This window comes from Lagopus muta, chromosome 16, assembly GCF_023343835.1.
Source record: "Lagopus muta isolate bLagMut1 chromosome 16, bLagMut1 primary, whole genome shotgun sequence".
NCBI lineage: Eukaryota > Metazoa > Chordata > Aves > Galliformes > Phasianidae > Lagopus > Lagopus muta.
Window position 1 is genome coordinate 1554556 of NC_064448.1, and position 15278 is coordinate 1569833.

The following is a 15278-nucleotide window of genomic DNA, read 5'->3' on the forward strand; positions in this document are numbered from 1 at the left end:
AAACTTCTATCTGAACCTATTGCACAAGTGACAGTCACGACCACTGGCAGTACTAGCAGTGTCTCCATGCTAATTCTAAACTGCCCAGCAAATGTAAAAGCTATTGCAGATCATGAAGAGCTGGAGGCACAGTGCTTCAATCCAGAAATTCCTGCATTCTGGCATGCAGAGCACAGAGATGCCACCAAGCAACCCACGGCACACAGAGCTCCCAGGCCAGGAGTCCCAAGCCAGACCTGCCACTAGATACTGTGATATAACTCAGTCAAAGCTGGCCTTGCATAGATGCAGTGATCCTTCTTGCCTTCATGGAAACACTGCTGTAGGAAGGAGTACAGAGTCAGGTTCAGCATATAAATCAAAGAGAGATAGCATAGAGTCCTACAATAAGGCATTTTAAGAGCCATTGTCCAATGACCACAGAAGGCTCTGCAGCAGCTCACTGTGTAAGGCATTGTGCAGGGCCCTAAAGGCAAATACTAATGAAAGAAAACTCTCAGAGTAACAGAAGAAAGTCACCATTAGAAGTTAACAGATCCTGTGCAAACGTTCAATTCATTTCTTGGGGGATCCAAGCTTGGGGGTAATAAACACCTTAAGTACTTACACTGTCATTTCAGTTCAGTCATTAGGAAAACATATCAAAAGAACTGCCAGCACTTTTGTTTGTATGAATCACGGCTCAGTGAAACATTACAGGCATATAATTTATCTTTTCTTTGGCTTACATAGTAAATGCTTCATGAATTCATGAATTCTGTCCTTGTTTTAATTATGCTGTCTTCTGAATGTAGTTTTGTAGACCACAAAAATAAAGAGTGTTTCACCAAACACAGAATGTTTGTGCAGCTCTTAAGCTACAACTGTGGAATCTCTCTTACTTACCAGCAATGCTGCTTGTTATGTGCTGGCACTCAACTCAGGGAAAGTCGTCTTTTTCTTTTACAAATACTACAAGCCATCATCCAACAAGAAATTAAAGAAACCGTGAGCAGCAATGTCTGGATTTTTACTATGGTTATTGGGTAACAGTTCAGAGTTAAGAAAGTAACAGTAATTAATTTAGATTTGGCCATTTCTCCATCCTACATGAGAATGAGCAACTTTAGAAGAAACAAAGCAACTGAACTGCAAGGCAGAGCCTCAGCTTTTGTTTTAGGAATGCAGTTGAAGTCTGGCAAATACCAGGAGTGTTCAGCTGCTACTTTTCTCCCAGGAAATGCCCTTGTCAACTGTTTCCCTGTCCCCAGCACATACTCCTTCCTTTGTATATTTGAGGATTGAAAGACAAGAATTATCATCAGAAAATTCAAGGATAAGGTTAAAAATGTCACTCTCCCTTATGATACAGTCCTCCAGATGAGCACTAGTTCTAATTCATCTGAACTAGCAAAAAAGCTTTAGAATTTCTTGTCCTGTTCCCATCCCTTGATGGATGCTCATCAGAAATGCCTGATTGGTCTTTCCCATTCACCAGCAAGTCTGTAACTCAGACTCCCAATTAAAGTCACTTCAGCTTATTTAATTAGAAAACATTTCATGCCATGGTCCTTCCACAGAACGAACTGTGACCTTTTGCATTCTGTTTACAGTCTCAGCAAAACAGGAAGTGATTTGTCATTATAAAACAGACGTTTGCTTGTAAAATATAACTATTCCAGCAAACAGCAAATTTTATGCTGTGTGTTTTAGTCAATATCTGCAGGAGTTTACAACAACAAAAAACTTTGTTGTAATAGCTACAGATAGAAGCAACACATCAGAGAGATTCATTCTGATCCACGTCTGTCTCCACAGTGAATGACTGGATGTGCTGCTAAAGTGTGAGACTGCAGATGCCTTACAGTAACATGTAGAGATGAGATACTGGTGGTGGACACTTCCAAAACACAACGATTAAAAGCGTCACCTAAGTCTTACGAACTAATCTTTAAAGATATTTCAATTTTTACATTTATACAAGTAATGAGATCGTCTCTATTTTATGTTTCCTCAAACGTGAAGTAGAAAAATAGAAGTTAAGAGGTGTTTGGGAATAACGTGTACTGTCAGTTCTAGCTGTGAGCATCCTCTGAGCCATGTTCAACATTATTTTAAGCAGTTTCAGTGCAGCAGTGTTATTTGAAAACCCAAAGTAATCAGATAAAAACCATCACCTTGAAAGTAACATTTAGAGATTCCATTGAGGGGAGGACATGCAGCCAGTGCTGCCCTCCTGTTCCCAGCCCTGCAAGGACTTGCACTAGATCCTAAGTAGTACAGACTGGCACCATTCCAGTGAAACTATTAAGAGCTATGCCACTTACACTCAATCCAAAGACTGAATGTTTTCAACAGTTAGCTGCTGAAAAAAAACAATCCTACAGTGTTTTTTACTGATTTCAGACTTACCAGGATGTGTAAAAATCTCATCATCCTGTCCTTGAAAAATAGACTTTATTTCAGATATGCATTGGGGCTGAAGTGAAGCTTTCCTGTAGGCAGTGAACCATACCAGCGATAAGCCTGAGAACTGAGATGTTACACTCATTCTGGTAACAAAGGACAGTAACAAATGGACGACTTCTCACTATTTGTCTTCTATTGCTATCTGTCCTTTGGTTTCAGACAAAAGGATAGCATTTGGGTTACGAAACGGATAATGCTAGAAGTAACAACACATTTCCTTGATGCGCACACTAAACCCAGATCTGTTCTCAGCTCCTCTGCCTGGCAAGCTCTCCATGACAAGCTGTCTTATATTGCGTTCTCCCCTCCTGCAAAATCAGTCCTAAGGACTGGATTTTTTTTACTAGAATTTGTGATGACTAATAGTACAAAAGCTTTTACTACATCTTCCTTAACGGAGCTTGCGTGGGACGCAATAAGCAGACGCTGCTCGAGAGAAGCAGCCATTCCACAAGAATTTCTTTAACTATCTGGTGTCAAACTCCAGAAGCACAAGTAACAACTTTACCTTCAGGTATTTTGGCCTTCATTTGTAGATGGCCACTCTTTGCCATTCAGACTACTGAGCGCTAATACTGTTACCTTGCTTGTGCACAGATCAGAGCTGCTGCTGCCCTGCCATGGGTTCCCCTCCCAGGGATTACCTCCAGTAATTTTAAGACTGCCAACTCACTCACTGACCCATCACTGCAACAGGCTGCCCTGCGCTGTTATTTCTAGTTGTCTTTAACTGTGGCACGGGCTTTCCATGCACTTGATTTTGCAGGAGGGCAGAATGCAATATAAGATTGCTTGTCATGGAGAGCTTGCCAGGCAGAGGAGCTGAGAACAGATCTGGGTTTAGTGTGCGCATCAAGTCCCAGCACTTACCTTCTCAGTCGGGATGCTGTTGGAAGCACTCTGCGGTCCAGCTGCCTCTTGTGCAGTGCTGCGCCCGTCAGGAGCACCCAAAGGCTGCCCACCCTCCTGGGCACCCGGCTGCGCTTGGCTCTTCTCCTTCCCCTTCTCCAGTTTGAAGATCTTGCCAAAAAAGTTGACTTGTTTCGGTTTCAGCACGGCCGCATCCTCTCCCTCAGGTGTCCCTGGCACTGCGGGGCTGCTGAGTTGAGGTGCGGCTGCTGGCAGGGCCTGCTCTGGCTCTTTATGGGTGCTGGGCTGAGGCGCAGCTGCCGCAGGGGAGGCAGCGCTGTCACTCGGTGCTTTGTTCACGCCGTGCGCCTCCGAGCTGACATCAAGCTTCGCCAATCCAACCGATGAATCCGATGCTGGGTCTTCAGTACGCCCTGGTACAGACCATGAAAACGCAAAGACAGAGCGGTGCTTTGCAGATGGCAGAGCCCTGCTGGCAGCGCTCCCAGCAGCCTCCCTGCCCACCACGGCAGCACTCTGCTCCTTTGTCTTTGGGGAAGAAGCAGCTGCATTATCCCGTGCAACGCTCTCCTTCACAGCCACTGCAAAGAAGTACGAAACAGTAATTATCCCACACAGCAAAGAGGTTGTAAGGGTTGCACAATTAAGCACAGTGACCAACCTCCTTAATAAAGTAGTTTAAGATTGGAGCCCCAGTAAGGACCACACAGCACAGCTTGTTTAAAGCCCCTGCTGTTTTCTTGCACTGAGCACATACTGCAGCTTATCTGTAGGGCCAGCTTGTCTGATTTTCCATCCTGTTGTCCCACACTGGTGTTGGTGCAAATTCTATGCTCTGCATAGCCCCTGCTCAGCTGCCAGTGCTGGGTTGTAGCTGAGCTTTTGGGGCACTCACCCTAGCAGGCATGTTACAAGAAACAAATCAGCCCCAACGCCTTCAGCATTCTAATTAAGTGGTCTGGATGAATTCACTTCATCTGAATATAGGCTACTTCCCAATTAAACTTAAAGTGTTATGCAAAAGTATTGATAAAACTTGAGACAAAGTTCCATATTATTATATTACACTTTCCTCTATTGGAGCTGGGCAGAAATAAAGATCAGAAACAGAGGATTGATTTTGTTTCCTGCCTTACCAAATTCCCAAAGGCCTGTGCACTCACAGCCTATTTCACTCAGTTTTCCAAACCTGTTGTCTCCCTGTCTACACTCCACAGAGCCATTTCTCCTTAGAATCTTCTATTTTTTGTAGACTAGTTTAAACTTAATTTGAGCAATCATAAATCACATCTGAGCTGGACATTGTATGTTTACACGTTGTATTATGCTTTTGTCTCTTTTCATCCTGAGGATAAGACTATCACATTTCTTTCCCCTGTCAGAAATTCTCACAAAATTCTCCCTTGGGTACATATAACCATTACACTTCAGATTAAGAAAAAATTTTCATCTTAGAGGCATATTTCATGATTGATATTACATTGATGCTTCATTAATATACATGAGGTAAAAATCCCAAGTACTTTATAAGCAACGATTAAGGATCTTGTGTTGTACAAGACAAAAGCAACAAGAGAAAATGCCTCTTATGTCTGTTTTGTGGATAGAAGACTGAATCAGATGCTTATGTAGTGTGAAACCCCAGAAAACAAGAAGTCTTGTAAGAAGATAAGCCAGCCTCATGTCTTCAGCTTCTCTCCTTCACTTTGACTGGGATCAATACCAATTTTTACTGTCAATCACTGACACGGACTTCAAGTGCAAATTTAGCTCTACTTAATTATAGCTGGGCAAAATTGTCAGTCTCAACCTAACTTGCTAAAACTCAGTTTAAAAATCGCTGTTTTCAGAGTAAAGTTGAAATTATGTGTAGTAATTATTATAATCTTTAGGCAATATTGCATTGCACTGTAACAGAAATGAAACTCCAGTTGCCAATAAAGCTTGCCTAAAACGCCTGTCTCCCACAGTATATATTTCCAATGCTGTTTCAATTTAAAAATGCCTTTTCAAGATAAGGAAAAATGAACATTTTTAGATTGCAAAACCCCAACCTACTGGTTAGCTTTTCACACTAGAGCTACACCAGCTTTCCAACAGAGATGGGCCAGTGTGCTGGCATGTCATCATTTACACATTGAGCGAATTTACTGACATGCTCTCCAGCTGCAAAGGCAACAGCTGTCAAAGCACAGACTGCCACTGCAAGAATGGCAGCCAAGGCCAGCATCTCAGCAGTCACCAGGAGGCCATGGAATCTGCTTCCAACATTTTACATCTGACATTTGAAGGAGGGAAGATTTAGGTTGGATGTTAGGGGGAAGTTCTTTACTAGGAGAGTGGTTAGGCCCTGGAACGGGCTGCCCAGGGAGGTTGTGGATGCCCCGTCCTTGGATGTGTTTAAGGCCAGGTTGGACGGGGTCCTGGGCAACTGATCTGAATGTGTATGTTTGGTGGCCCTGCTAGGCAGGGGGGTTGGAACTACATGATCCTTGGGGTCCCTTCCAACCTGGGTGATTCTGTGTGATTTGTGTGACATTTGCTTTCTTATTTTTTTGTGCGTGTGCAAAACATGCAGAGAGGCCCGGAGTTCCTCCATACAACATATTCTGCCCAGTAAATAGATGTTTGTTTCTTTGTGCCCTTTAATGAGAAAGTTTCTTGCCCTGAATTGTTACTATTCAAGCAAGAAAATTACTCACGCTGGCAAGATTCCTTTGCCAGTAATATTCTTCTACAATGTTCCACCAAAATCAATTTCAACATACTGACATGCAAAGAAAGGGTGCAAATAATTCAGCTCCCATATCTGCTGAGGCATCAGCTACAGTTTCCCAAACCTCCTGTAGTGCTATATGAGACAAGGAACTGAAGATATAACTACTAATTATAGCTGGAAACTTGGGAAGAAAGCAAAAAGCAAACCCACCTCCAGCTGAAGTAGAAAAAAATATGCACTGGAAAATAATTGAAATAAATGCCAAACTTCTGTTTCATGTAATAGATAAAAAACAAAGCACAGTTTTTATTATAAAAATAGAATATAAGATCACCTTCAACAAAAGTAACTCACGAACCTATCAAGCTACTTTTATCTCTAATTGTATTTGCAGGAATGAAAGACCTGGAAAGCATCGCTGGCATGTGCTCTGCAGCACATCTCTTGTGTCAAAACAGTCCCAAGCACTTCAGAGAAAGTCTGCTCAGACACCAGGCAAAGCAGATCTTCCCACCAGAGAGAGGGTATCAACGTGGTGGGTGAACAGAAGGATTCGATGCATGCCATGTTCACAGCAAACTGCAAAGGAGGAAGTTTTTGAAATCGTATTGTTTGGGTGGAAATGTTGCCACTTTGACAACAACATTTTCCAACCTCTTGACACATTTCATTTCAGCCTTTTTTTGCTCCCACAAAGGTTTTCATTCTTAGCCAAAGTCTCTGTTACTGCCTGGAAACGTTCAGCAATGTCTAAAAGCATTTCTGTGCAGCACCTCCAGACTGCTTTCCTCACTATAACCCAATTTTCTCTGGATCTTGGTTTGCTCTTTACGTCCCTAGCAGCAGCTTAAGCCACATTCTGGGTGAACATCTATTTTTAATACTCAGGTTGTACAGTTACATCCTCCAGATTCCTTCTTAAAACACAATCCTTCTCCTTAACCTTTGTTTGCTAGTCTTCTTTCAGCAGCTACATTTACCCTCATAGCTAATACTGTCAGGGAATGTCTTCAGCAAGACCTGTGACGTCTCATGTTTGCAATTTCTTGCTTCCTGCCCTTTATCCTGCTGAGTCTTCTACAGTGCACCTCATTTACAGCTATTGAATGAGGAACAACCTGAATCGCCAAGATCCTCAGCACAGACACATCCTGCTGTTGGCTGCTAGCGTGTGGTGAACATGCCATGAAACAAGTGCTAGGAGAAAATGGTTCTGTTTTTATTTTGGGGGGTGAGACGGGTGAGAACTCATCTGACCAGGGCATTAAAAAAATACGATCTTACTATCCCTGGCTATTTGAATAAAAACCAGTTACAAAGAGATACTCTGTTTAGCAATGTTACTATAGAACTGCAGCATTATTCTCTTCCTTGGAGGTCAGACAACCACAGAGACAATAGGCATATGTACTCTGCGTGGTTCAAAACCCAGGGATATACTGCTGCTAGCTCTGTTCCCTTCCCCTTGTTGTTAACGGAGCACTTTTATCACTTGAGGTTCAGAAAGGCCAGCAGCAGACATTAGAAGTCATTATCCTTTTGCCACAAAGAAAGATGGCAAGAAGATGTAAAGGAGCCACTGTACTTAAATGGCTTTAGAAGGAGGAAAAGGTGGATGATAGCACTGTGCAATGCCTGCAGCCCAGAGAATCAGGAGAAGCAGGAAAGGCAAGCAGTGGAAAGAATCCCTAAGCCCACACATCTGTCAGCCTGTTTGAGCACAAGCAGTGAAGTCCCCAACCTGCTCACCCAGATGTGAAGCAGATGGTGATGGGGCTCTCCAAAACAGCATCACTTCCCCTAGTCATATTAAGTTAACTTCCACAACTCCATTTTTTCATTATATTAGCAGATATAGATTTCATACACTCATTTATCAACTCTATCATTTAATGCACAGCACATGGTCATATCTGGCAATCTAACAAGATGAAGACCACAGACATATCTGTTATCACAGCCTACTTGCTTCACTTGCCTTTTGCTGCATGAAATAAATAACTGCACTATTTTTTGCCCTTCCCCCCCCCCCCCCCATATCAACCAGATTTTCTTGATTAAATTATGAAATCTGGCATGATTTCAGTGGTATCTAAGCAGTAAATGATTCAACTATTCCTTAAACATTAATAAAATTACAGAGTAATATCAACATAGCCTAGTCCAATTCTGCAGCTTGCTACTTAAACTTGTTTAGTAATTACATTAATTAAGGAAACCATTTAAATAAAATAATAACATATGCTTAATTTTACATGTTAAAATTAAAACATGCACTTACTTCTTAAGTCTTTACCTGGCTTTTATTTACTGCCCAGATCTCCTCTGGTTTACACTAGCAGGAGCACACAATGACAGGCTTGTAGTTTTTAGTGGGCAGCCATTTCAACTGACTTCTTTTAGCTAGGTGGCATTAGGAAATTTAGCAGGGAACAGGGCATTCTGATGGTAATCAGTACCATCTGCTTATTCCCATACCAGACTTGATTATTTTTGTCTACATTTAGATTTTTTCAACTGGATGTAACAGGATGTAACAGGCTGAGAAGTTTTTCTTAAGAACGAATAATAGAATAATATTTTCTTTCCTTACTGAGATTGGAGAGAATTGTTGGCTTTCATTACATTCTGAGACTAGAAGGAAATCTAACGCAAGGAAAATAGTGGTAAAATTAACTTAGCTGGATCTGCAGAGACATGAACTGAAGCAACGCTGCAACAGTGAGTGCTGCTTAATACGGCTCCAGAGCCAATGAGAGGTAGTAGGAGAAATTAATGAGGTGCTGAAGTGTAAGGGGGGAGAGAAAGAGGGAGACATATCTGAGGCTGAGAGCAATTGCCCACCAATATGTGGAGACAATGTTTCAAAATTGCTCACAGCCCAATTTTTAGCACTTAGGCCATGTACTTCACAGCTGATATTCGGAAAGGATGTGAACAAGGAGAGCAGGGCTGAGCTGTTGACAGGCATCTTTTCTTGGAGCCCAGGATCCAGCCTGCCTCCAGTAGCATCATACGCCAGCCTGGTTGCTGCCCTGCTATCATGAAATAGGTGAGAAATGGAATGCTCTTACTGAGGCAGCGACTTGGCCACATCCCTCCAAAAGCACCTGATACCTCTCTTCCTTTTCCTGTTCTTTATTTCATACAGGAAAACATTGCAGAAGAGCCAAGCCATGCTGGATTCCATTTTATTTCCAAACTAACATTCACAATTTACACATAAGGGTATATCAGCCACAATCAAACTGTGCTTGCCCTGTAATACTTCGTGCTGAACAGACTCAGAGGTAAAAACTAAAACACGAGTTCATCACTTAACCTGAGACCATACATCAATACTTATTGTTGCTCCAGCATAAAATTCTCACTTTCATAGCAAAAAGAGACTTAAATGCTCCCTAGTGCATACCTCCACCATTCATTGCAGGAGAATGATCCTGGGCAAATACAGCAGATCCATTTTTAACAGTTGCAGGAGATTCAGGTAGTGCCTGAAATACCAAACAAAACAGTTCTCAGAATTAGATACACCATGAGATTTGAAACATAATGACTGCAGTAATTTACAGCCAAGGAAAGTGAGTGTGGGCAGCTCTTAATTACCTGATAGCTTATTACTGGACACGGGCAGTCTCCTTCGACTTTCTCTGGGGCACTCCCTGTGTTCCCCATAGTCCCTATGAAGTGAAGAGGAAGGAAAAGTACAATTTTTCTTTCTCATTTATATCAGTTTACCAAGTAATTCAAATTGAGGGACAACCAATGTCAATAGACTTTGATAGGCTGCTTAAACTCCTGATAAGCTCCACCTGTTTTCTCAAAAACACCTGCCCTAGTCGTCAGCCTGCATCAGCAGGACGTGTTCCAGCCTGGTTACTCATAGGGGCTCACAGCTGCTTACTGGAAATGCCATGGATTACGTTCTTCTTTCTTGAAGAAAAGTGGAGGCAGTCACACTTATGTTGTTTGTTAGGACTCATTAGACAGGAAAGAATTGGAGTTAATAGCAAAATGAGGTGAAAAAGACCAAATTATATGAAAGAATTACAGCAGCTTTGTGGAGGTTTACATTTTTGCTGTCGCTTTTTAAATAACAAGAGAGAAAAAAAAGTAGATGCCCATAGCTATGAAATGTGGGGCGGCTTTGCTACTCAGCTGCAGCTCGTAGATGAGCTGAGTGGTGTTCCCTGGGCTAGCTGCAGCAAGGCAAGGCCACGAATCAGCCCCCATGGTGTTCACTTATAGTCCTGGATGTGTTTTTAGAGCTTTTTGCATCTTGTGTTGATACAGCTGCATCACTGCTGCCCATATTTGGCAGGTTAAGACCACTTCTCGTGTTCGTACATGTTGGAGTCAAAGCTCTGACTGCAATTCGAGAATAATCTTAGCTAGTTAATTACCATTAGCTCATTAGATAATTAAAAAATTTCAGTCTGAAATACATTTATGTACCCTCTGAATTCTTTGGGACCAGACACATTCCCTGCAAGTGGCAGAAGGTTGAATGTAGAGGAAGGTTCCTGCTGGCTTTGGCTTAGGTTACGCATTAGGCTTCACCAGTGAACAATAAGGAGAGACCTTTCTGAGCCACTCCCTGATGGAGGAAGGTCTCCAAAGAGAGGAAGGTTGAGGGCTGCAGCCAGTTCTAGCCCCAGGGCATAACGCTGGATTCCTGGCATGGGCACCATGAGTGCCAAGTGTCCAGTATTGCTTTGCTGAATGTCTGCATCAGTCTGGGAAGTTGTAGTGGCACAGTGGAACGACTCCTTCCTTAGTGCTTTCATTAAGCAGCCATTGGCAATTGGAGAAAAGGAGGAAAAGCATTGTTCCTTAAAAATTGAATCTCCGAATCAGGAGGAAACTCTCATTTCAGCCTATGCCTCCAGTGTCTGCTTCCAGTTATTGTTTCAGATGGTGGGTTCTTGCTAACCGCAGTCCATGTGCAGAGCAATTCAGGTCTGGTTTCTATTTTATGCTGCATCGTAGTTGACATGAAATACAAACTCGGCCTCTCTTCAGGCCTGCTTTTGTCCTCTGAGTGCCCAGTGCTGAGCTGGACACCAAATGATCCCCACCAAAAGATGCTGAGACATGAACTGCAGCCGCATACAGTTGAGAATCACCACACTGATAGCAGCTGTAGCACTGAGCCTTGATTTCAGATGCAGAGTTATTTTCTGTGGGTTTTATCTTCTCAGCTGATATTTCCACTATAAATCAGAACTTCTGATTTATTGTGGAAAACATCCAACTTTCCCCCCCTGGATGTACAATGGCCTCTTGTCCTTGCTACGTAGTTCTGTTTCTTAGCAACATTGAATATTATTCTATTGGAAGAGAAGAAAACAAGATTCAAATCCTACTGCTTACTCTCAGTGGTAAATTTAGTATCTTGTTGAATCTGGAGGATTTACTTTTGTTTTCCATTCCCAAGGCCTCCTGGTTTATGCCAGGAGACAACTTAAGCAGTGGATGGAATATTTGCAGGCTGCATGCTTCCATTTTCGTGTGCACTGTAAAATCAGTGCACATCTGAGAGAAACAAAATCCTGTTTTGTTCTTATTTATTTCTACAATGATTTGTAGCTTGATTCTCAATTGCTCCAGTTTCCTGTTGATGCAGCTCTATTTGCATCAAATAAGTTATCTTTAACTGATAGAGAACAGAGATCACAGGCTCTGATCTCTGGTGTTTTTTCCTGGGAGAAAAATTACCCATCTTCTGCAATCAAGTATATAATACTGACTGAAATAAAACACATACAGTGATTATGGGGGCTTTTAAAATGTTACCCCTCACAAGAAGCCAGAAAAGACTCACAGGCTATTTTTGCTAAAATACTGGGACTAACTTGCTGTGTAACTGCCCTGGAATACATCCCAGAAGACAGAGCTCCACCATGCATGCACACACATGCATGTATATAATATTTTCAGAATTCTACCTCCTTGCAACAGCAGTTGATTATTGCATTGGGATTTAAATGGTGTAAGCAGTATTATGACTGCCTTTTTAGCATGCTCTGGGGCAAAGTGGAAACAGAATGATGGCAAATCTGTGGCTGTTCCTCACAGTACTGAACTCATATCTGGTCTAGACTCTCCAGTAAAATCAGGAAGATTTTCCTGCATGTCTGTTTCTGCCTTATTTTAACGAATAAAAGTGAAAGATCACCGCCACCTACGGACAAAACTGAGAATCGGCAGAGGGGATATCGTACAAAATGGTATCAGGGCAGAGATTCGAGAAGCCAATTGAGCAATGTCACAGCAATTCACTTCTGGCATCGCACCTAGGAGTTGCCGCTGCAGAGACTATGACTATTTATATTGTATTATTAATCATGGCTATTCATGAGTGCTGCAGGACCCATCGGTGCTGCTGGAAGATGCTCATGAAAGCAGGAAGGGATCCTGATGCAAGAACACGTTTTTAAAACGTGAACAAACCCTCAAAAGTTGAGAGGAAATGGAGTCAGAACATTCTCATCCTTAGGGTTCTTTTCTAGATAGGGATTTTGTGATTAACTTCCAAAGATATTATTTACCCTCACGGGGGGTGGGGGGGCTCACAGCCCTGCTGGAATGTAACCCGACTGGTTTGGAAGGAACACTGCCAGTCTGCAGCTCAGACACAGCTCAGAAACCCTTCCTTGCCCAGATAATGTTTCACTGCTCCTATCGTGGTAAAGAAAAGAATCCAAATGTCAAATTGTACTTTAAAGATTATTTTTATGTTACATGAACTGCAGAATGCCTCAAGCATGAACTCCCCACTAGGTAAAATTTGCTGTTTTTCTCTCATTCTCAAAAGGCTTTGTTTTGCTCTCAACAGTGCAGTAAGCATTTTGAGAACTAAGAAAATTACAGCAAAATCTGTGGTCTGCTGGGCACTCCGGTTAAAGCCAGGTGCTGACATTCACAATATATTGACCAACCTACAGCACTACAATCACCTGTGCCACACTGTTTGTTAATATAGAAAGTACAGGCAGATTCCACTGATTCCTCACTAAAACTTGTCATATGTTATACTTAAATGTCAGAAGAGAGCAAAGATCAACTTCAACCAGTTCACTTTGTGTATCATTTCATTATAGATATGTCTGCTCTGTAAGCATTGGAAAAAGACCAAGAAAACCTCGCATAATTTCCCCAGGCAGTCATGGACCTAACATGCACCAATTCACACAAAGAGCATCTATATCATGTCCTCAGGGTGAGGGCTGGATCCAGTACTCTCCAGTACCTCTCTATAGCCTGCCTCTTGAGAATGGGTGAATATGGGGCTGTGTCCAGGCAGAAAAGCATTGCTCCTGCTGTGATGCACATGGAGCCAGGCAAGCAGAGGGTTTAGTCTGTCTCCTTACCTTTCTTCTGTGCAGATCTCAATTGCTCCCTGGCAGGAAAAGATAACTCAGACACGTGCTGGGTATGATGAAACCAGGCGACAAATAAATCTAAGGATTGTCAGTGACCACAGAGGAGAAATGAACAGACAATGGACAGCAAAATGACAGAAGGAAGGATTGAGTTGACTCACCCACAGCAAACAAGAAACACCCAAGAACAACTCAAGCTGCAGCCAGGCAGCTGGCTGTGCATTCAGGACATGCAAAATTACAGTCTTTGAGGCTCTGCAGGCAGTTTTTAATACAATCCCTTCAGCCACTTTGCATTGTAGTCAAATGGGAAAAGCAAAATTGTTCAAACATTCACACCCCAGTTTCAGGGTGGGAACAGCTCAACAATGGCACAGAGGTGAACAATCCCAACCCGGATGGTAGACACACTCTATCAGAAAGCAGATCCTTTTATGCTTCTGTCTTTGCAGAAAATACGAACGCACAGAAAGGGAAAATTCATACTAAATATGTTAATGCCCCGAAATAATAAGTTGAGGACTTGTTGGAGCTTCCAGACCCCCTTAGCAGGAAGCACATGCAGTACCCAAGTGTGAGACAGAAGCGGCAGCAGAAGACGACCAAAAGCAAAGCCAAGAAGAGCACAGATGAGAGCAGAAGCAGCACAAGTTACCTCAGGGAAGGCACCCAGCACTCAGGGACCAGCACTGCTTGGGGCAAGGAGCTGCTCGTGTCCACGGCTCTGCCCTGCTCTGCCCCAGCCCTGGTACTGTGCACACAGTGGGTGCAAACACACAGAGGGAGGGGTACTCCTCCTTCCCAGCCCTTTGCAAAGGGTGTTCTGTTCTCCCTGGCCACCCAGACCTGTACAAATGCATACCTAAGTTTATGGCTTTGTGAATAGCCATCGCATGTTGGTGCTGGAAATTGTGGCTTTGGGATGGACACATGAAAACAACTTCCAAACATGGGTGTTTCTCACAATGAGGAATAAAAAAGTGAATTTAATGGCATGGCTCTTTGCTGTACTTAAAGAGGATCTTCATATCCTTCCATGTTATGCAACTGACCAAGCACTTATATCTTAAACCTACTGGTACAATGTGCTCATCCCTCATCTGAGTCACTGAGCCCACACTGGGGTGCCTGAAGCAGGAATGGACCTTTTTCTTCTGTGCATTCATGCCTCCTCATAAAATAAAACTGTTGCATGAGCTGGGGGTTCCCAGAGGTTCTCTTTAGGCTTGCTTTCATCCCAGCCTGCTGTACACAGATTGCTTAACTGTCAGCTTCAAGTGTTCAAATACATCAATCAGCTTGTTTCAAGTTGGGTTATCCACAGAGTATGTGTCTCAAGAAAGAATTAAGTTACAGTACCAGTGCAATACCCTCAAATTTTCCCTGCTGACTTGCTCCTATCATGTAGGCAGCACTGTTTCTCTGTGTCACTGTTTTTGAACATAATTTTGTTACTAGCCATGATAAAGAAACAGAAACAGATCTGTAACAAGGGTGATGTGCTGGCGGCTGGTGGTTGCAGGTGTTTCAGATGATGACAAAGAAAAAACATACATGAAAGCAGTGCTTCAGATTACATCCACCAGCTCAGCAGTGTGGGAAGATGAAGGAATATTCTGATTCCTTCAAGTCTTTGAGCATTAGGTCGAACACCTTTGTCATTTTTTCTCTATTTCATCATTTTAGATGCTGCAAGCCTTTGTCTACAAGCTCAGAAGATACCCAAATTCAGTCTCATTATCCTGTCCATCCTGTGTCTGGATGATACGTGTCATGGTGGCCAGCAAACTTACTGCAGGCTCAGGCACAGAACACCAACTTGGCTATAAAATCAGTCATCTAGTCAGTGACTCTGG

At 42.7% G+C, this 15278-nt stretch overlaps 2 protein-coding genes across 3 annotated transcripts in view; one reads left to right on the plus strand and one right to left on the minus strand.

Moving 5' to 3' along the window:
• The window catches only part of BCAS1 (brain enriched myelin associated protein 1), a 38138-nt gene extending 28390 nt beyond the window's left edge, over positions 1-9748 (minus strand). Inside the window, exons 1-3 of the mRNA XM_048963020.1 lie at positions 9644-9748; positions 9450-9531; positions 3319-3899 (exon numbers count right to left, since the gene is read on the minus strand). Of these exons, the coding sequence (XP_048818977.1) occupies positions 3319-3899; positions 9450-9531; positions 9644-9712 (732 nt within the window). The 5' untranslated portion in view covers positions 9713-9748. The remainder of the gene's footprint in view (positions 1-3318; positions 3900-9449; positions 9532-9643) is intronic.
• The window catches only part of DOK5 (docking protein 5), a 514932-nt gene that overhangs the window by 377767 nt on the left and 121887 nt on the right, over positions 1-15278 (plus strand). The window lies entirely within an intron of this gene.